The sequence below is a fragment of the Hipposideros armiger genome, unplaced genomic scaffold (assembly GCF_001890085.2).
Source record: "Hipposideros armiger isolate ML-2016 unplaced genomic scaffold, ASM189008v1 scaffold_64, whole genome shotgun sequence".
Classification (NCBI taxonomy): domain Eukaryota; kingdom Metazoa; phylum Chordata; class Mammalia; order Chiroptera; family Hipposideridae; genus Hipposideros; species Hipposideros armiger.
This window is the reverse complement of record NW_017731414.1, coordinates 929,685-950,874: the sequence shown is the minus strand read 5'-3', so window position 1 is coordinate 950,874 and position 21,190 is coordinate 929,685. Positions and strand designations below refer to the sequence as shown.

Below are 21,190 nucleotides of genomic sequence, written 5' to 3'. Positions count from 1 at the left end.
AGAGAGCCAAGGCAGACGGCCTCTGACCTCCGGCAGCACGTAAACAGCCCGAGGGGAACAGAGGTGGCATTTGTGGCCGGCTGGGCTGTTTACCTGGTTGAGGTAGAAATAATCTTCAGGCTGCTTGAGCTGAAATTCTTGTCGCTCTTCCTTGCTGACGCCAAGTAACAAATAATAAAACACGTGGTAATTCCTGTGAGTCAAAATTAGGGAAAAAAAGTCATTTTTGGAGGCCAAACAACAGCTACTCTTCAAACCACTACTAATACTACTTTGGAGACCACACCAGAGAGGAAAAAGCAACTCAAGTATGTACAAATTTGAGACAATAAGTCAATTCTTATTAAGGCTTAAACCTTCCTCTCTCTCCCCACCCCACTGCAAAAAAAAAAAAAGCAAAAAAAAGCACGGGCTTCTCCAGTCAGATTTCCAGTCAGGTTTCTCAGGGGGTGGGGTGGCCGGTGGATATATGTCTCACTCACTGGTCAATCAGAGATGCCTATAATCTAACCACATTTTGGCAGAAATCTGAGCACCAACTCCAGAAAAAAGCCTCAGGGATGTACAAAAATAAGCACAAAATGGCGACTTCAGAGGTATGAGCACAAAACTTGGGGTGACGTCCTGCTCCCAGGAGTGCTGTGCCATGGCTGCCTGGGAGAGCTCCCCTCTCTCAGGGTGTCTGCTTCTTTCCTCCGTAGGGAAGGCAGACGTGGCGGCTCACCGAGGGTATTTCCTCCTACCTCTCATCCTTCTCCTGAGACACCAGGCGAGACTTTTCAAGCAGGTACTTTTCAACAACAGCTCTGTCATTAAAGAAAAAAGAAGGGATAAAACATTACATTTTAATACTGTTTCCTTAAAGAACTAGAGTAATTTGTTACCATGGTAAAGTCAGTTGTGGGTTAACTTTCTTAAACACACGGTGCATACAGGTACACAGATATAATCACTCTAAATGTCGAAAATACAATCATTCCAAGTGTCATACACACCATCACCCTAAATGTTGCCTCGCCCTGTGACTACCATCTATAAAACAATAAGGAAACTGGGTTGGCCACTTCTGCTCCGCAGGCCAGATTTGGGCTGACCACTGCACAGAAGCCCAGGTGGCGGGAACTGGAGCAATTGTACCCACGTGTTCATCAAGATATAGAAAGGTCTCCCCCTGCTCCCACCACCTCCTCAGCAATTAAATGTTTCTCCAATTGACAATCTAATGAATATCAGATAACAACAGATTAATTTTTCTATTCTTTTTACAGCTTTATTGATTTTTGATATATGATAAACTGCACATAAAGCATGCAATGTGAATTGTTTTAACTGGATCCTCTGATAATCCATATTTTTATTTATTTTATTTTATTATTTATTTATTTATATTGGGGAATTGGGGGATGGGAACAGTGCTGGGGAATTGGGGGAAGGGGAACAGACAAGTTGCTGTCGTTTTGTTCTTCAGTGTAGTTGTGGAGGACGTTGCTTCACTGGCCCAAGTTGGCACCATCATTGCGCTCTTCCCGGGTGAGGCAGATCAGTCGCCGGCTTCTGGACGGCTGCTCACTGTGGCTGCTGGCTGCTCACGCTGGCTGCTGGCTACACACGGTAGCCCATGGCAACCCACTGCAGCAGTGGTTGCAGCCTACGCTGTCGCCGGCGACTCATGGCAGCCCAGCTCCAGGTTGAGCTGTTGTTCAGCATCTTAGCTGTGGAGGGCAGTGTCACTGGCCCTCATATGTGGGATCTGAACCGGGGCCCTCTGGCGTCCCAAGCCAGCTCTTAACCAATGTGCCACTCGGCCGGCCCCTCATAATCCATATTTTTAAAAACAGCTTTATTAGGTGCAATTGATGCACAATAAACTTAAAGTGTGCGATCTGATGAGTTGTGACACATGCAAACATCTATGAACCCACCACAATCAGGATAGTGAACACATCCATCACCCTGAAAAGCTTCCTTGGGCCCTGTGTCATTCCTCGCCACACCCAAACAGCCACTATCAGCCCCATTTTAGATTAGTTTGGATTTTCTAGAATTTTAAAGAAATAGAATCATTCTGTATGCATACTGTGTCTGCCTTCTTTCACTCAGCCCAGTGATTCTGAGGTTGAGCCATGCTGTAGCACGGATCAGAACTTCATTCTGTTTTATGGCTGCATAATATTCCACATATATGGACACACCACATTTTGTTTATCCGTTCGTCAGTTGATGGACATGGGTCCATGAGGCTGTACGGGCGCTGGGGCAGGTACCAGGTACTGCTATAGCTACACTATCAGCACTAATAGTAGTGATGGCAAGTGTTCTAGGCACTGTTTCGTAGGATTTAACACCCTGAATCCTCCCATCCCTCTGGGGTGGGCACTATGGTTCTTGTTAATAGATGAGGTACTAAAATTGGAGCGGTCACACACTGCTGGGGACTCCACAGATGGGAGGTGGCCCGACGGGGACCTGAGCCTGGCATGGGCCCTGCTCCCACTTATCACCAAGTGTGGGAGCTGGGCGGGTTGGCAGGCCAATCTCATCTGAGTCTGTCCTATTTTACAGGAGAGGCAGCTGGTGCCTAAGGGGTGGCAGGGGTGGGCCCCTGGTCCAGGACTTGCTGTATCCTACTTGCCTGTCTCTCCAGGATGGCAGTGTTCTGTCTGCAGTCTTAGACTGCATATACACATATGCAGTTCTGTCTGCATATGTGTGTATGCATAGGACATCCACACATACCATGCACAAGTGGGTTCCCAAGGGCTCCACCTGCGTCCTCCCTTCTTTCAAACCCGTGTTTTCTTCTATTCCTACCCCTCTAATAACTATTTTAGCTAGCAGCAATTTGTTTTCCTGGGGAGGGAGGCTGCATCTCGAATTAGACTCCTGTTGGAATTTCAGACTGTGGCTGATTCCCTAGGCTGTGTCAACATATGGGAACAGACAGCAACCCCTTGCCAGCCCAGAACTACCATCTCACTGATGGACAGCCCCTTTCCTTTTCCAATCATCTTGGAGGCACAGGCCCCTATGAGGGTTAGTAGGGGGCCAGGGATCCCCTGGTATGGAGCCCTTGAATCTACAGGAAGACCAGGCCTTGCAAATTGGGGAACTGGGGGAAGGTTTAGACTGCCCTTGACCCTTGGCCTCAGCAGGAAACAGCATCGAGAAGTGTCACCTGCCCAAAAGCAGAACCAGGTCTGGGTCTGCTCCTTGTGAGCAGGCTGTAGCTGCTCCCTGGACAGGAAGTACACCTCTCTCGTTGGAGCGTGGGCAGGCCATGGTCATGGGCCAAGGCGGGGGACTTTCTTTCCTGAATTCAAGGCCACAGATAGGATTCTCAAAAGCTGGTCTATGAGATCTGGCCACACAGGGCCACTGGCCCTGAGCTTCACGGGCATCTATTTGGCTGCGAGCCAGTCCTTGCTGGTGTACTGGGTTGAAAGTGGCCCCCAGAAGATATGTCTACCTGAAACCTGTGACTGGAACTTTATTTGGAAAAAGAGTCTTTGCAGATATAATTATGTGAAGGATCTCAAGATGAGATCACCTCGGATTATCTAGATAGGTAGTAAATCCAATGACAAGTGTCCTAAAAGATAGAAGAGGGAATGCCTGAGACCACCGGAAGCTGGAAGAGGCCAGGAAGGATCCTGCCCTAGAGCGTCTGGAGGGACTGTGACCCTGCCAACACCTTGGTTTCGGACTTCTGGACTCCAGAACTGGGAGAGAAGCCATTCCTGGTGGTTGAATTTACCCGGTGTGTGCTGCTTTGTTTCAGCAGTCCTAGGACACCAAGTCGGGAAGGAGAGAGCTGGGGAAGGAGGAGGGTTCAGTGCCCACCGGGAGCAAAGGCTCTGGTGTCTGTCTGGCCTGCAGAGCCAGCCCGGGGAAAACGTGAAGCAGCCTCTTGGCATCTCTGCTCTTCACAAGAGAGGCCCTGGAACTACAGAAATAGTACATTTCTGCGTTGTCTGCCCAGTCAGATATTCTGGGCATCTCCTACTGAACCCGTGGGGAAAAAAAAATGTTTTTAAATAAGGGGTAAGGGTGTTTGTAGAGAAGAGGCCGAGGCCTGCAGGACAGGTGGGGACAGGTGGGTGGCTCCAGGTGTCTCTGATTAACCATGGGTGGCATACCCTGAGGGTGGGTGGTGGTGCCCACACAGGTGCCAAGCTGGGGCCCAGCAGTGCCTGGGGAGGGGCCATTGGATGGCCTGGAGGGAGGGCTCAGGCCGTGAGGAGAATCACCAGCTTCTGAGCAACTGGGAGGACTTAGGGGCTGGAGTAGTCCATTTACGGAGGGCCTCTTACCCACACCACTGCCCATCAAGCCTGGGCAGCAGGAACAAGGGAAGCCTGAGGCCAAAGGATTCATGCAAACAACATTCCTGCTCACGTTCTGAATATGAACTGTCAACTGGAACAATCATTAGATGGACAGGAGAACCTAGATGGTTTAGAATTACTCCGCAGTCCCCATCACACTCGAGGCCCTCTTCCTTCCTGAAATGCTACTGCCTTCTCTCAGCCTCTAGGAGTCTGTTGCTCAGGTCTGTCCACCTCTGACATTTAGGGCTTCTCACCCTGCTGCTCAGATCATCACCTGAAACCTTTACAAATTCCACTGCCACTGACGACTCTCACACCAGATTGTGGAGGGAGCAGGATTTGAGTAACCAGGCAATGGATTTTGCCAAAATGCCTTTTTCCCTTTTACTTTGAAATAGTTTTAGTGGCTTATAAGACTTTCTTTGCATGTATATCTATATCTCCCAAAACACTACGCATTATTAAATCACAATTACATTTTTTTAACCAATTGAAACTACACAGAATATACATTTTTTAAAGAAAAAAAATCCTACAGAACTGAATTCTGAAGTTACCGTATTTCCCCATGTATGAGATGCTCCCATGTATAAGACGCACCTTAATTTTTGGGCCCGAAATTTGAAAAAAAAAATGTATTACATAAAGTTATTGAACTCAAGTTTTATTCATCATAAAATTCATACAACTCCTCATCACTGTCAAACCTCCCAACCATTAGCTTGTCCTCATCTGTGTCTGATGACGAATCAGTTCATATATTGCTTTATCCTCAGTTCCATCTATGGCATTTGAAATGCCACACTTCTTAAATGGCTTGACAACGATCTACAACCACTGTATAAGACGCACCCAGTTTTTAGACCCCAAATTTTTCGTAAAAGGGTGTGTCTTATACATGGGGGAATACGGCATGTTATGGTTTAAAAATTATGACAAAGTAGATAATGCCTTATAACATTAATTCATTGCACAAAGCTTCTAGATACTTTCCTAAGTGTAAATACTGCCCAGTGTGCAAATAAAAACAATTTCAATGTTACATTTAGTTGCAGTAATTGTGCTTGCACCTAAGAAATTCCCATTTCAGGCACAAAATGTTGGTCTGTTTAACTTCTACCAGGCAACCAACTTCACAATCCAGTTATCACTTACCTACTCACCCATCTACCCATCATCCATCTATCCATCCATCGATCCCCTGACCCATCCAACTATCCATCCATTCTTCCATCCACCCACCCACCCACTAAAGCTGGACTAAAAGCTGGAGTGCACAGCGTGGGCAGCTGCCAACTCACCCTCTCACGATGCCACTCTCCAGGTAGTTGACCTGGATGAATTTCCCAAATCGGCTGGAATTGTTGTTGTGGGCTGTTTTGGCATTCCCAAAAGCCTGAAAGGAAAACAGAAATAGGTTTTCAGATGGTGAGGATGAAATTTCTACAGGCCTCAACCTGGAGCCTTGGCGCTTCCTCTGGGCATCACGGACACTCGTGCTGGAAGTCACTCAGCGGCCCAGGTAACAACTGGAGAACAGAAAGGTGTGCAGTCCAGGTGCGCTCCAACATACTTGCTCTTTATCTGTGTTTGGGTTGTGGGAGGGGCTCCAGTTTTAAGTCTCAGACATTAAAAATGGAAGTCATCAGAATTGTTTCCTAGTGTATAATTGCTCAGATAGCAAACTTCGGCCCGTGGGCCGAATCCAGTCTGCTGCATGTTTTTGTACTGCCTATGAGCCAACAGTGGTTTTTGCATTTGTAAATGACTTAAAAAAACCCCAAAAACTCAAAGAAGAGTAATATTTCCTGACATGTGAAAATTCTATTCACGTCTGTGTCCATAAATGAGGTTTCCCTGGCACACAGCCAGGCCTGTTCATTTACAGATCGTCTACGGCTGCTTCTGTGCTGCGAAGGCAGAGTGACTGTGACAGGCCGTCTGGCTTGCAAAGCTGAAAATATTTACTATCTGGCTCCTTCCAGAAGGAATTTGCCAGGTCCTGGGCTGATATGAGCTCCAGCCTCCAGGAGGGCACCAGACTGGGTGTGAGGGAGCAGGTCCCACCCTGGAGGGATCATGCAATTCGGTGGGATGACAAGCAGTTCACAGCAAATTATTTTTTCTAATTGGGATAAAATTGGTGCAACATAAAACTAACCATTTTAAAGTGAACAATTCAGTGGCATTTAGTACATTCACAATGTTGTGCAACCACCACCTCTATCTAGTTCCGGAACATTTCCACCGCCCCAGAAGGAGACCCCGGTCCCATCAGCAGTCACTCCCCATCCTCCCCCTCTCCCCCGCCCAGCCTCTGGCAACCATTAATTTGCTTTCTGTCTCCACAGATTTGCCTGTTCTGGCCATTTCGCATAAGTGGGGGCATACGCTAACTATGTGGTCTTTTGGCGTCTGGATGCTTTCACACAGCTTGATGTTTTTGGAGTTCACCTGAGTTGTGGCGTGAATCGGGGCTTCATTCCCAATATGAAAAGGAAAGTCTGCATAGTTCATGGAGTCTGCAACATGGCAGGGTTCCTCCTGGGACCCTCCACGTGACCACCACCCAGATTATGACAGAGAACACTTCCTATCCCTCACCCAAGCTCCCAGGGTGCCCTCTCATGCAGTTGGTATCAATAGCCCAAGGGGTTAACTGATAGGGAGAGGGTGTGATGGGGCCTTGGGGAAACGCGGGGCAGAGGAGGTGCCTGAGGATGGGGTTCCCTGTTTCAAGGAGACAGGCTGGCTGAGGTAGGGGTGGCGGGGCCAGGGAAAGGGTGATATGGGGGGTGACACCCCAGAGTCACACAGGGAAATGGGAAGCTTGGCAGCAGCAAGAAGAGTGTCAGACTGACAATGTACCCCTTTGAGGAGGCTAAGCTGCGTGGGGAGGCTGGGTGAGGGCCAGAGCAGTGGGAAGGAGGTGGCAAGGCTACCGCCGCGATCTGGTAGGGGGCCGGGGGGTTGAGGACATAGCAGAAAGGGGTGGCCAGGCTCGCGGGGGAGTCAGGAACAGGGAGACCGTTGACACAGAGACACTGGATTTTCTTAAAGGTCTCATTCTGCAGGGGATGGATGCAGGTGGGTCCCTGATCAGAACTGGTGAGGCCGCCTGAAGGCAGAAGCCCCATAAAAAAGGCATCTGTGAGAAGGCCCAGGACGCTTATTTAGAGAATGGCTCCATTCAGCAGAGCCTGAGATCAGGATGGGATCCTGGCTGGGCCCACATGCCACTCACGCTCCTGGCTGATGGGGTCATGGGACGAGCGCATTCTTGCCCCATTGCTTCAGGGGCTCCAGACCTCCCTGTAAAACCTGAGCCAACTGCAAAGTGACCAAGCGGGAGAGTGATAAAGAAGGGGAGGCCCCGAAGATGCGACCAGGCCTCCCACTGTGCAGGGGGCATCCACTCAGGATGGGGACATCAGCTGGGCGCTCCACAAGGCATTGTGGGGGTGTAACCCAGCCCGAGGAGACTCACTTTCCCAAGTCAGACAGCAGCCACAGAGCTGAACCTTCCTCTTTTTCACAAATCTTTCTTGGGACCCATCACTTGGTGGGTTTTGAAAAAGTCTTTGGAGGGTCTGATTAAATAATGGGCCTGTCACCAGGTTCTGATGCATGTGGCCGAGCTGTTGGTTAGTGGCTGTGCATCAGCTGTTGGGGGACAGGCCCGGGTCCACCCTGCTCTCCTGAGTGTCTCTGGAACCCAGTGCAGGGCTCCCAGCCTCGGCACTGCTGACACTTGAGGCTGGTCATGCTCTAGGGTGTATTGTCCTGTGCAATGTAGGGTGTTGAGCAGTGTCCCTGGTCTCTACCTGCCGAATATCAGAACATGTGGGACAACCAAAAATGTCCCCAGAGATGGCTGAATTGCCCAGGCTGAGAAGCATTGCTATACACAGACGTAGGTACAAGGGGTTTGCAGGGCTGGGCCATCTGGGCCTTGTTGGACTCTTCCTCCTGCTATGCGGGCCCCCACATACACTGTAGGCGCTGAGGGCTCCTCTGGGAAAGAAAACTGTCTTGCTAGGTTTAATCTCCAGTTTCCCCCAAGTTCAGCCTTGGAATTGTGTTAGTTGTTTGAGGCAAAGCCCGTAAGCCCTCGATGTACACTCTGGGAAACAGACAGCGGATCCATCTTCTTTCATTCCACGCTCACTAGAGCCTGTGGGGTGGCATCTGAGGCGAGGAAAACGACTGCTCTATGCTAAAATGAACTCCTGTGGGTGAGCCTGTGAAGTCCTGCCTGTTTTAACTACAAGCAGATGGTGAAGCAATGCCCGGCCCCATGTGGGATCTGTCCTGGGTCAAAGGGCCCTCTGTGACGGGTCCCCACAGCACCCAGGTCCAGGGCCTGCCTTGGAGGCACCCCAGAAATGCACATTTGCACTCCGAAGATCCACAGTGGTCCCTTTTGAATTCAGGACAAATTTCCATGGCGATTTCTAAGGAAACAGCCAGGCCTGGCGTCCTGTAGAGAAGAGGGAATGTCTTAGGGATGTGGGGCCCACTCACTCTGTTTCTGCGATTACTAGTGAGGGGCCCAGTGACCTCACGCGTCTGGTATGCAGTCTCAGCACACTGCGACTTTTCAAAGGCAATCTAAAAATATCCGGTTGGTGCTATTATACATCCGAGGAGGAGGAAACGCTGGTCTGGCACTCCCTGCAAGGGGAGCTATTGTGTAGCTGCTCCCGGGACTGGCCAGGGGCGCTTGCATGGCCTCCACGCACAAGGGCGGCTGGTGTGCCTGGTGGAACATGTGGGGCTGAGGGTGGACAGGAGGAAGCGGGACATGGGCGCCAGCAATGATGCGATGTAATCTGGCCTTGGGGCTGGGGAAGACACATGTTTATGCCATCTGCCCACCAGGCCAGTAATAGAAAATACATGTTTCTAATGTAAGTTGTACATTTTGGAAAAAAATATGTAGAGCCACACTAAGAGTTCACCCAATAGAAGAAAAAACCCCAAAAAACATAAAGAGACGACCCTATGATTCAACCTTGCCCTGGGTCATGGTTTCTAGGTAAAACTAACAAAGACGCTGCACCCACCTTCCTCTGACAGGGGTAGACCAGGCCTGGGCCCAAGGGGGTGCTGTGTGGCAACCACCCTGCCAGGGATGCTGAGAGCCGGGCAGGGGACGTCCGGCCCTCTTCCAACTGCCCTTGTCCTTGAGGTTCTTCTTTTGAGAGATTCAAAAGTTTTAAAAATTGGAGACATCCAGGGTTGAGCATCCTACTTAGCCAGAAATTTCTAGAAGGTGCATATTCGATGTAAATAGGATGGCTCTTCTCTCGGATGGAATGCACGGTAAATATTTTAGGCAGAATGATGATAACATCATACAATGGCCATGGCGTGTACCAGACCCACACCAGGCCTGCTGTGGGCTTCCTACTCTTCCTTTTGCTTGCAATTCTCTAAGGGACAGATGTGCCCTCCCCATTCCAGATGAGGAAACTGAGGCACAGAAATCCGCTGACTTCCCCAAAGTCTGAGAGCAGGTGGTGGATGTGGCTCTGGGTTTGAACCCAATGCCCCCACTCCTAGCCCACGCCCCGCCTACTGGGCCCTCAGTCCCTACAGCCTGGGCTCCTTCTTCAGACCTGTTTTCAGTGCCCGGGGCCAGGCAAGTGGGCCCGGGACTTTTCGGGGTGCCTGCCTGCCCTGGTCCAAGCTCTCTCTGAGTTTACACCTGGCCTCTCCTGCACCCCACATAAAAGCCAAACAAGCCTTGAGATGGATCGTATTAGGCAAACCACATTTTGCTTTCAGATGTCAGAACCCAAAGCCTGTGGAATGAGCTTGAAAGGTAAACACACCCACCTGTTTCCCATGTCAACAGGTGAGCCCTGGGTCAGGGTCCCCTGGAGAGAAGTCCCCAGCCTTGCCGCACAGGGCGGTCATCCTTCCAGCCAGGCTAAGGTAGCCAGATCTGGGATAACTCCATCACCCTTAGATTTACTTGATGCCCTCCTTTCTCAGAGGAAAGTTCTAAGTTATTCTAGGGGCTTTGTCTTGGTTGTGGGGTTGGCCTTTTCTGTCTTCCTAATCTCCTAGACACAAGGACCTCACTTCCCAAGTGTTTGTGGTTCACATGAGATATTATTCATTCACTCACTCAATGACTCATTCATTCATCCACGTAACAATGATTGATCAGCTGCTGTGTGCCTGGCACCATTCTAGCCTCAGAGAACTACCCCACGGTGGGGCTCTGCCAGGGATGCCCCAAACATCTACTTTGGCTGAAATTGGATGACACTGCCTCTGGGAGCACCTACAACCTGTCTGGGCAGGGTGGGCTGCCTGCTGCCTCCTGTGGCCTTGATGCTGCCCCTCCCTCTGCAGTGCCACCTCTGGGTGAAGCCTCGGTTCCTCCCCTCAGAACCGGGCAGGACTTTGGGATCTCGTGTCTGGTCAGGGCCAGGCACCAAGATGGAGAAGTGACTGGTGTTGCCAGGACAAGCTGAGATTGGTAAAATATTGGCAAATATTAGGCCACGACTGAGCCTAAAGATGGAGCTGCGAGAGGGAGATTGTCCTCCACTTCCTGGCCTCCCACTCCAGCCTGGTGGGGAGAACTCAGAGTGACTGGAAGCTGGTGCTGGCACAGGAGCCCCACTGCTTGGAACCCAAGTTATTCTTCTCCCGAGTGTTTCCCATGATCCAGGGTAGTACCTTTCTACGCGAAAGAGTGCTCAGCCACACCCACTGATAGGTGGTGCTCATCTGAGGACATGGACGATGGTCAGACCCCGCAGGAGGAGGCCTGGAAGATGTCCCATGGCTGTGCCAGGCCTGCACGGAGCACAGGAGCTCCATGGGCAATGCCCCTGCCCAGGTGGCACGTGGACCAAAGAGTCTGGAGGACCTGCTCTGCTGAGTCAGCTGAGCACACAGCCCTGGGCCACTGAGTCAGGCTGGGGCTTTCCTGCGTGGAAATGCCGGGAAATAAACCCGGCCTGAGTGGTAGGGCTGGAGATGTAGGGCGACTGTCAGCTGTGTTCACTGGGGCTAATTGGTTCCAGATTCCTCTCCTGTAAAATTAGGTAGAAAACCCCTGCCTTCCAGGGTAGTGTGATGAAAAGAGACTGCCTTGTGAATCAGGGGCCAGCAAACTTGTTCTGTGAAGGGCCAAGTAATCATTGGGCCTCTGTCACAACAGCTCCACTCTGCCGTAGCATGATGCAGCCAGACGATCTGTACATGGAAGGATGTGGCTGTATGAGGGATGCCCTTCTGACACGGGCAGGGGCAGGCTTGGACACTGACTTCTACCAGGGTCGGCCAATGACGGCCAGCCACCTGATTTGGTATGGCCTGGGAGCTAAGAATGGTTGTGACATTTTTAAATGCTTGAAAAAAAAAATCAAAAGAATATGAAATTCAGCTTTCAGTGTCTTTGAATGTTTTGTTGGCTCATAGCCATGTCTGCTTACATATGATCTGTGTCTGCATTTTGACTAAAAAGCTGAGTTGAGTCATTGTGATGGAGACTGGCCTCAATTGGGCTGTTTACAGGAAAATTGTGCCACTGCCGAATTAGGGGTTCTCAGTTAAACGCTCCCTTCTCCCCAAGGGGCCAGGGCAGTGCTGGGGCTGGGAGAAGACGCTCAGACACATGATATCTGACAGACACATGACGGGTGAACGTGAGAGAGCATGAGAGAGTGTTGAGTGTTGCATGGGCTAACTGGTCTCCCCTGGGGCACAGCTGGGACACTACGAAGCCAGAGACAGACATAAAAGCCTGTTCCCTGGAAGCTGGTGGGGAAGTGAGAAGCACAGCTGATGCGCTTTCCACAGAGCTGCCATGGAGGGAGCACTGGGTTTAGGAGGGGGCGGCCTGTTCCAGGGAAGAAAGATGCCAGATGAGGACAAGCATGACGATGGGAAGGGAGAGCCCATGACTGGGGAGTAAGGAGGCAGCTGTGGGGCAGGAGACAAGACTCTCAACACCCACCAACCCATGCAGGAGGCAGCTGCAGGCTCAGTGGGACTGCAGGTGCAGGGCAGGAAGTGGAGAAGTCCGCCCCAACCTCATGGCTCCCTCACTCTTAGATGAGGAAGTAGAGGCTCTCCAGGGCCTGGCTGACACCCAGCCTCTAGTCTGGTTCTGTTCTTTTCTGGTTGCCCATGGGGCTTGGGGCACCAAGCAGGCTCTTGACAGGCAGCCGCTGGATGGATGGGTGGACAGACAGATGGGCTGCAGGCATGTGCAGAGAGCCGAGTGACAACGGGACATGATGCTCACCTCACCTGACGCACCCAGTTCAGAACAGGCTGCGCCACTCTTATCCAGAATTATACTGACTGTCAGCTACAGACATGGACAGAAACACTGGAAATGCAGCAAGGGCTTCCGGGGCAAAGATGAGGCCCTTTGAAAGGGGACAGGTTCTAACCAAGGGCCAGTTTCATGACAAACCCTGCTGGGGTGGGGGGGGCCGAAGGGAGGTGGGGCAGGGGAATTTAAAAAAAAGAAAAGAAACCAAGTATGAAACCAGTTATTGTATGTCACATTTCCCTAAATTTTGGTTTAGGTTATGATGAAACCATGTGCTAGATCATAGAAGGAATAAAAAACAGATCAAGTTTTGATGGGGGAGGGTCCTGCTTGGCTCTTACTACACCAAAAATATTTCAGGAATGCATGCATCAAGATCCCTGAGGGTTCATCCATTTGACACCTAAATCATTCTCTTTGGGGTTTGCTTGGTTCTTTTTCTCAGGTTTTTGAGTTGTGAAATTAATACACTTATTTTCATTCGTTTATATTTATGCACATAGAGTGTTTATGGCTATGAAATGTTCTCTCATTGCTGTTTTAAATACATCCTGTGGATTCTGATAATATATTTTTGTCACGACTTTTAGAAAATCTGGAATTTTGGTTTGTAGATCCCCTTTCATCCAAGAGTTGTTTAACGTAAGTTTACTATTCCTTTCAAAAATAATTTTTCTTTGTGAAGGGCGTTTAAAAAAATTAATTTCTAGTTTTATCACTGTTAAGAATGTTGCTTGTAATTATTTCTACTTTTGGAAATTCTAGATGCTTTCTCTGTGTCCTTATAAGGAACAAATTTAGAGAACATTCTGTGAATACTTAAGGTTTATTCTCAAATCGAAGGGTTTCCTATATGGCCACAGGATCTGCCTTAAGCACGTCCTTGCCCGTTTTTTTTGTTTTTTTTTAAAGGAGGGCGCAGCTCAAAGTGGCAACCTTGTTGTTCACAGCACGCGTTCTAACCAACTGCCCTATCCTTGCCTTTTAATGTCCACTCAACCAGCCTTGTGCTGTGTGTTTGTATCTGTTTCTTCTGGTATCTTTTATAATTTTCACTTTGTAAAGGCAGTGGCTATGTTGTTTGGTACATATATGCTGACAACTATTATACCTTGAGTGTAAATTGAGGCATTTGCATTATGATGAATCTTCTTTGTCACATGTAAAGTTCAGAGTCCTGATTTTCTACCTTCTCCTCGTCAGAGTTACAGCTCTGCTCCTTCTGTTTCTATCTGCTTGTTCTACCTGTGCCTATCCATTTATTTATAGCTTTGGTTAAGGTGCGTCTTGTTCATAAGGCATTTGAACACTGCTTTGTAAGTCAAGCTGAAAATCTCCTTTTAATAGCTGGATTGCGCTCATTTAAACTTAGCAGCCCATGGGCTCATTCCATATAGTCTTGGGCTTGCCGAGTGGCGCATTGGTTAAGTGCTGGCTTGGGACGCCAGAGGGTCCCAGTTCGGATCCCACATATGAGGGCTAGTGACACTGCCCTCTACAGCTAAGATGCTGAACAACAGCTCAACCTGGAGCTGAGCTGCCGTGAGTCGCCGGCAATGGCATAGGCTGCAGCCCCTGTGGCAGTGGGTTGCCATGGGCTACCGTAGCCAGCAGCTGTCCAGAAGCCGGCGACTGATCTGTCTCGCCTGGGAAGAGCGCAATGATGGTGCCAACTTGGACCAGTGAAGCAACGTCCTCCACAACTAGACTGAAGAACAAAAGGACAGCAACTTGTCTGTTCCCTTTCCCCAATTCCCCAGCGCTGTTCCTATCCCCCAATTCTCCAATAAAAATCTTAAAAAAAAAAATACACATATATATATATATATATATATATATATATATATATATATGTAGTGTCTTGGGCCCCATCCCATACTTGTAGAATTTCTGGAAAGCCTGAGAAACCTAAATTCTTAAACCAGAGCTGGAGGGGGTTCTTTTGATTCCTGGAAGGGTGAGAACTACTGCTCTAGGGTTTATTATGAGCGTGAAGTATCTCTGGGGAGAAATAAAGCAAGAGGATGTCTTTTTACACCCCTCCCTCTTTCTGGAGTAGGGGTTGAGATAGTCAAGGGTGACGGGACAGAGCAAAGAGCTTCGTTCTCCATATACTTAGTTTAATCAGACTGCTTTCCTAACGCTTAGCCCTGTGAGACGGGAAACTTTCATACTCCTGGGCCTCACCAAGATTGGCTACTCCCCACCAGCACCCTGACCCTAGGTGGGTCCAATCCCTGTCTGCCACGCAATGGCCTTGTTCTGCCAGGCACAGTAAGGTGGAGGGTGGAGGGAAGAGAAACCAGGTTCCTGTGATGATGCAGAAACAGGTACATGATAAGAAGTCATTGCTGAGAGCTGCCTCTTAGCTATGCTTGTATTTTCATAGCCCTGAGAAGGGCTTGTCTGCTCATTAGACAGATGGGGAAACTGAGCTCAGGGGCCTAAGTCAACGTCTTTGCAAGGGGCTGCCAGCCTGGCCAGGAAATTGGTGCTCTGGACACCACCCCAGCTGCAGGATGCTGTCACCTGCCTATACTAGTGGGGCCACCATGGCCAGAGCCCAGGCGGTGGTGGGAAACATTTCAGAGGAAGAAACAACAGGATATGGTGACAGCAAGGAAAGACCAAAGACCACTGATGATGGTGCTGTCGACTGACATGGGGAAGTGGGAGAGGAGAGGACATCAGTGAGTTAGGGCCACAGTTCAGTTTGCCACGACCTTACCTGCCTGAGATTTGCTTTATACACCTTATTGATGTAGTGGGAGCTTGTCTAAGCTGGGGGTCTGCAAACTATGGGGCATGGACCAAATCTGGCTTGACACCATTTTAAAAAAAATAAACTTTTCATTTTACATTTACAGGAAAGTTGTGAGAATATTATAGTGAATTCCCACATACCTGGCATTTAGTCTTTCCTGTTGTTAACATGACAGTGGTACATCTGTCATGACTAATAAACCAATACTGATTGGTATGTTATTAATAACTAAGTCCACACTTTATTTATTTGGATGTCCTCAGTTTTTCTCTAACCTCCTTGTTTTTGAGTCCTTGACAGTTTTGAGGACTGGTTGGCTATTTTGTAGAATGTCTGTTAATTTGGGTCTGTCTGATGTTTCTCTCCCAATGCCTGTTTTGTCAATAAGTTTAATTGGCACACGGCCCCGCCCATTCACTACATTTAGTCTGTGGCTGCTTTTGCTCTCTGATATAGAGCTGAGTCGTTGCAACAGAGATTGCATGATCCTAAAAAATCCAGAAATGTTCATTATGTGGCCCTTTACAGAAACGGTTTGCAGATCCCTGGTCTAAGCTACTTTTATAAGGGCTTAAACTTAAATTGCTTAATCCAGGATATATACCTCAGGAGTGGCTACTGCAAACCCACTTTAGCTAATTTTATCACTCAACATCAGGAGTTTCATCAATGAGCATAATGAATGTCCAAAGTGGGCTTCCATGGATGGATACGGTAAAGTTCAAGACATGTGGGTTGGTTAAAACACGTTGGAGACACTTGCCACCCTTGTTGGAGAAATTCCGTCTATTGCCTGCTCCTTAGGGACAGGGCTTAGGTCTGACCCCAAACCAGTCCCATGTCCCACTGCTGGATCAGGGGCTCCTGTTGGGCTCTGAGAGATGGTGGCCCGAGGCCAGAGCCAACAGAACCAACTCTAGGAAAGTTGGACTTCTGTGTGCTAATATGAGGTGTGATAAAAAAAAATATGGTGAATGTTTAAATAAAAGTATTTATTACAGTAAAAGATACATTGCTATTAATCCCCCTCAAAATACTCCCCCTCATTTTGAACAAACTTATCCCATCGTTTTTGCCACTTTCTGAAGCAGTTCTGGAAGTCCTCTTTCATGTCTTTAGTTGCGCTGTCGTGGCTGCCTCGATGTCCTGAATTGGTTAAAAATGTTTACCTTTCATGGTCATTTTGACTTTGGGGAAGAGCCAGAAGTCACACGGTGCCAGATCCATGAATAAGGTGGGTGAGGACACATCGTAATGTTTTTGACAGAAATTGCTGTACCAGAAACAATGTGTGACATGGAGCGCTGTCATGATGGAAGATGAAGTAAAGACACTCACGAAAGAGGACTTCCAGAACTACTTCAGAAAGCGGTAAGAACAATGGGTTACGTGTGTTCGAAGCGAGGGGGATTAATGGCAATGCATCTTTTACTGTAACAATTTTTTTTATCTCAACATTCATTGTATTTTTCGATCACACCTCATACAGTGCATGTGACAGAATTTGATTGAAACTTGCATTCATTATAATCCTCCCGTCTTTAGCTACTGATAGCAGCAAAACACAAGATCTATGGAAAGAATCTGAAAGCTGGATGTGGTGGGTCGTGGTGGGGAGTGCTCCAGATGTATAAAGCCTGTTCTGTTTTAATTGTTCTGAAGTTCACGTAAGATTCACCACTGTAACCATTTTAACGTACAATTTGGTGGCATTTAGTACATTCACTATGTTGTGCAATGGTCACCTCTATCTAGCTTCAGAACATTTCATCATCCCAGAAGGAGACCCTGTACCAATGAGCAGTCACTCCTTGCTCTTCCATCCTTAGCCCCTGGCCATCACTAGTCTACTTTCTGTCTCTATACATTTGCCTGTTCTGGACATTTCGTATGGATGGGATCATACACAGTGTGACCTTGTGTGTCTGGCTTCTCTCATTTGGCATAATGTTTTTGAGGTTTATCCACATCCTAGCATGTATCTTCATTCCTTCTTATGGCTAAGTAATCTCCATTGTATCCACTCTGCCTTGAAAAGGGGCAGTAGGAGCAACAGCCTACTTGCCTGTGGGTGACTCCACTTTCCTTGAGTTGGGGGAGCCATAGCTGGTGCTGACCTGAGCCTAGGAGGACCACTGGATCCAAAGGCCCTGCGATACCCCCAATGGTCAGAGTAAAGTACCCCCAGCTACCTCTTTTTCGGGTGGATGCAACTCTCTCTTCGACTTTCCATTACAGGCCTGCTTCTAGCTTTTGCTTCTTTGGAGGGCCCCTCCCCAGCAGCTCTGGAAGGGACATGGAAGTCCAACCATGCACAGGAGGGCCACAAGGCGTCCCCCCTACCCTGGTGTCACCATGACCTCATTTCAGCACTTACTCATTCCCTGTCCTTTCCGCAGCTGACACCCAGGGCTGCTAGGCTAGATTAGCTTGCTATAAGAAATAATGGACCCTGAACACCAAATGGCCCCTCAGAGCCTCAGCATACAGGGTAGCAGGAGCCACAATGCGTGCTAGCTCTGTTGACCATGGGACATTCCTGATTTGTCCTCTGACTCTCCCAATAGGCCTTGGATAGGAACTTAGCTAGACGATGGCAGCAAAAGCATTCCAGACTGAGAGTATAGCATGTGCAAAGGCTCTGGGGCAGGAGAGATCAGGTGGCAGAGAAGTTGACTTGCCATAGGTCACACAGCACGTGGGCAGCTGAGATGGGCTGCCTGGTCCACTCCTGACTTTCTGGCAGGGGGCAGCTCTTGGCTCTGAGGTCCTGCAGGTGGTAAATTCTGGTGGAAGGGGTGTGGCCACATGCTGAGGGGCAAGAACTAGTCCAGACACTTTGGCAGAACTGGAGATGTTCCCTCAGGGGCTGCGTGTCCTTGTCATCCCTCTCCCCTCCCATCATCTCACCAACATTCACCAATGAGCAGCTCTGTCCAGTTTATGGGATCTACAAGGCTCCCTGCAGACTCTGTCCAGAGCCCCAGGCCTGATTTTTAACTGTATTGCCTAAAGGTGGCTAAACTAGAGCAGGTTTTGCAGCCTTGTCATCGCTGGCATTTGGGGCTGGATCATTCTTTGGGAAGGGGGCTGCCGTATGCCCTGTAGGATGTTGAGCAGCATCCCTGGCCTCTGCCTACTAGATGCCAGCCTCTAGATGGTGCCAAACATTTCCTGGGGGCATAATGGCCCATGGCTGAGAACTGAGCCTTAGACTCAGTTAAAATTGGCTGTCCTAGAGATCCCTGTGTGGTTAATAAGGGCTAAGTGGGACTCTTAAATTCCCACAGGCTGCTGTGACTCACTGCCATTAAGGGGTGATGATAAGATCTAGTCTTTCCTGAAAACCCACCCCATGGGAGGCTCTGGGCCTTGTTGCCTGACCACTGACAAGTGGGGCCACTATCCCCTCCACCCAGGAGCAGCTGGCCAGCAGCCATGAGCCAGGGCACAGGGCTGGCCAGTGGCTGGGCAGGTGACTGTGAGACTCAGACTCGACCCCTTGGCTTTCCAAAGACAGGCCACCTCCAAGGGCCCTGGGTAACCAGGGTCTTAATAGGCAACTGATTGACACAGAAGGAAACTTTAGAGGGCAGTTCCCCCAGTGACTTTGGGGACAGGGTACTGGAGCCACTCCATCCTGGATAATAGCTAGGAAACAAATTGGCTGCCAGACCCTATGGTCGCTCATCGCCCGGCTGTGTTCCCGCATCAAACCGCGAGGCGGATATAGCTGATAGACAGATACCCCCAGCCACAGCCCAGCCCTGGTGCAGCAAAACGTTCAGAACATTTGGAAAGGGCGTTGGCTGTGGCAGGGGTGTCCCAGGCCCAAGGGATGCTTTGCCTTTTAATCAACTCTTTCTGAAAATTCCTAGGAGGCCTTTCTGGGTGTCTAAAATATACCCCATAATTTCACTCTTCTCTTAGATGCAGCATTCCCAAAAATATAACTTCTCCCTTTGTCTAAAATAGTCTTGGATCACTGCAAAGTGTCAGGGCTCTGTGCTTTTACACAGCAGGCCAGAAAGGCAGCCTCGTAGCTCTACAGAGCACAGGAGGGGCAGGGAGTGTTGGTGGGCCCTGCCTTCCGGGTGGTCATCCCTTCCCTGGTACTCCCAGGAGCCTCTCCACACCCCAATCCTCTTTGTAACCCCACAGATACTCTCTCATCCTTCTGCACCACTCCCACTCTGGTGTGGCCCCACTTTTCAGTGGGGCAATCTCCTGGACATCTGTTAGCCTGTCTGCTCCCTCCTTCTGATCCACGTGGCTCCTGTAGTTGCTCCCCCAGTCTTTTGTGTCTTGCGACATCCCCATGCTGAGATGGGAATACCTGTGCTGCTGGTTTGTACTAGGCACTGGAGCTGGGAAAACTGCCACCCCAACCCCGGGTCTTGAGACGCTTGTCCTCAAGCTCCTTCTCGGGCTGAATCACACCCCCCCGCCCCCCTGCCATGAAATCCAGAGCATCCTCCTGGTCACACATCCGAAACCACAGTGGCCAGCTTCCTCTGGGGGTGCTGTGACCCTGGGTACATACTGCCGGCCCTTTCTCAGCGAGATCATGGAGGGTCCAGGGGTGGGTGGGGGAAGAAGAGTCCAGGAGGCGCTGGGGTCTGGGGCGGTGTCCTCATCCTGCTGCGCCCCTGGCAAACTGTGTGGATGCAGGTGGCCTCAGGGCCCAGGGCGCAACTGGAAACCCTTTGGGGGCCTTCCGTGAGGATGTAAGACAGTGAGGGGGCCTCACACAGCCCTAATCACCCTCAGTCAGAGCTGTGAAAACACTCCCAGCTGCCTGTGGGACACAGAGCCCGTGAGCCCCACACAGAGCCGCAAGGTGGAGCCCACCCCACCCAGATCTTACGGGATGTCTACATCACAGTCTTCCTTTTCAAACCCTCCAAAGCCGCTTTCTGACTGTACGACCCTGACACCAATTCTGATGGGTGGTTTTCCCCCTCATTCTCTGACATCAGCTGGGTATCCTACAATTTAACTCAGTTCTGACACTATCTACTTGGAGATAGTATCAGATCCCACAGGTTAAGAGCTCAGTTTCACAGGGCTGCCTCCCACCTCCGCTTCAGATGCCAATGGGAATGTCCAGGTTGTCTGTCACCTGTGCTTTTAACTGACTGGCTATAAATTGGAGGTTCCCACAACGCCCTCCCTGGGTGCTACTGATTTGCTGAAGCAGCTCACAGAACTCAGGAAACCAGTTTATTTATTAGATCACTGGTTTAACTGTAGAAGTATACAACTCAGGAACAGCTAGATAGAACAGACGCAGAGGGCACGGTATGGGCAAGGAGGCAGAGCTTCCATGTCCTCTCTGGGCCCACCACCCTCCTGGCACCTTCATGTGTTCACCAACACAGAAGCTCTCTGAACGCCCCCTTTTTGGGCTTTTCTGGAGGCTTCGTTACATAGGCATGGTTGATTAAATCATTGGCTATGGTCTATTGAGTCAATCTCTAGCACCTCTCCCCTCCTGAGGAGGTCAGGGGGGTGGGATTGAAAAGTTCCAACCTTCTAATCACATGGTTGGTTCTCCTGAGAACCAGACCCATCCTTAGGTGCTTTCTAAGTCATCTCATTAACATAACAAAAGATACCTAGCTCACTCTCAGTACTTAGGAAACTAAGTACTGAGTTTCTGTACCAGGAATGGGACCCCATTCGGAGCTCTGTACCAGGAATGGGACCCCAAGCCCCAAATATATTTCTTACGATAAATCACAATATCACAGACCTCCGTGGGTAGATGTTTACAGACATACATCTATACAT

At 49.5% G+C, this 21,190-nt stretch overlaps 1 protein-coding gene across 15 annotated transcripts in view; it reads right to left on the bottom strand.

The window, feature by feature from the left end:
• MYO9B (myosin IXB) overlaps positions 1–21,190 on the bottom strand; it is a 78,651-nt gene that overhangs the window by 35,522 nt on the left and 21,939 nt on the right. For all 15 annotated transcript variants that reach the window (XM_019641941.1, XM_019641946.1, XM_019641948.1 and 12 more), the window contains exons 2-4: positions 5,630–5,724; positions 744–806; positions 94–193 (exon numbers count right to left, since the gene is read on the bottom strand). In XM_019641941.1, the coding sequence (XP_019497486.1) occupies positions 94–193; positions 744–806; positions 5,630–5,724 (258 nt within the window). The remainder of the gene's footprint in view (positions 1–93; positions 194–743; positions 807–5,629; positions 5,725–21,190) is intronic.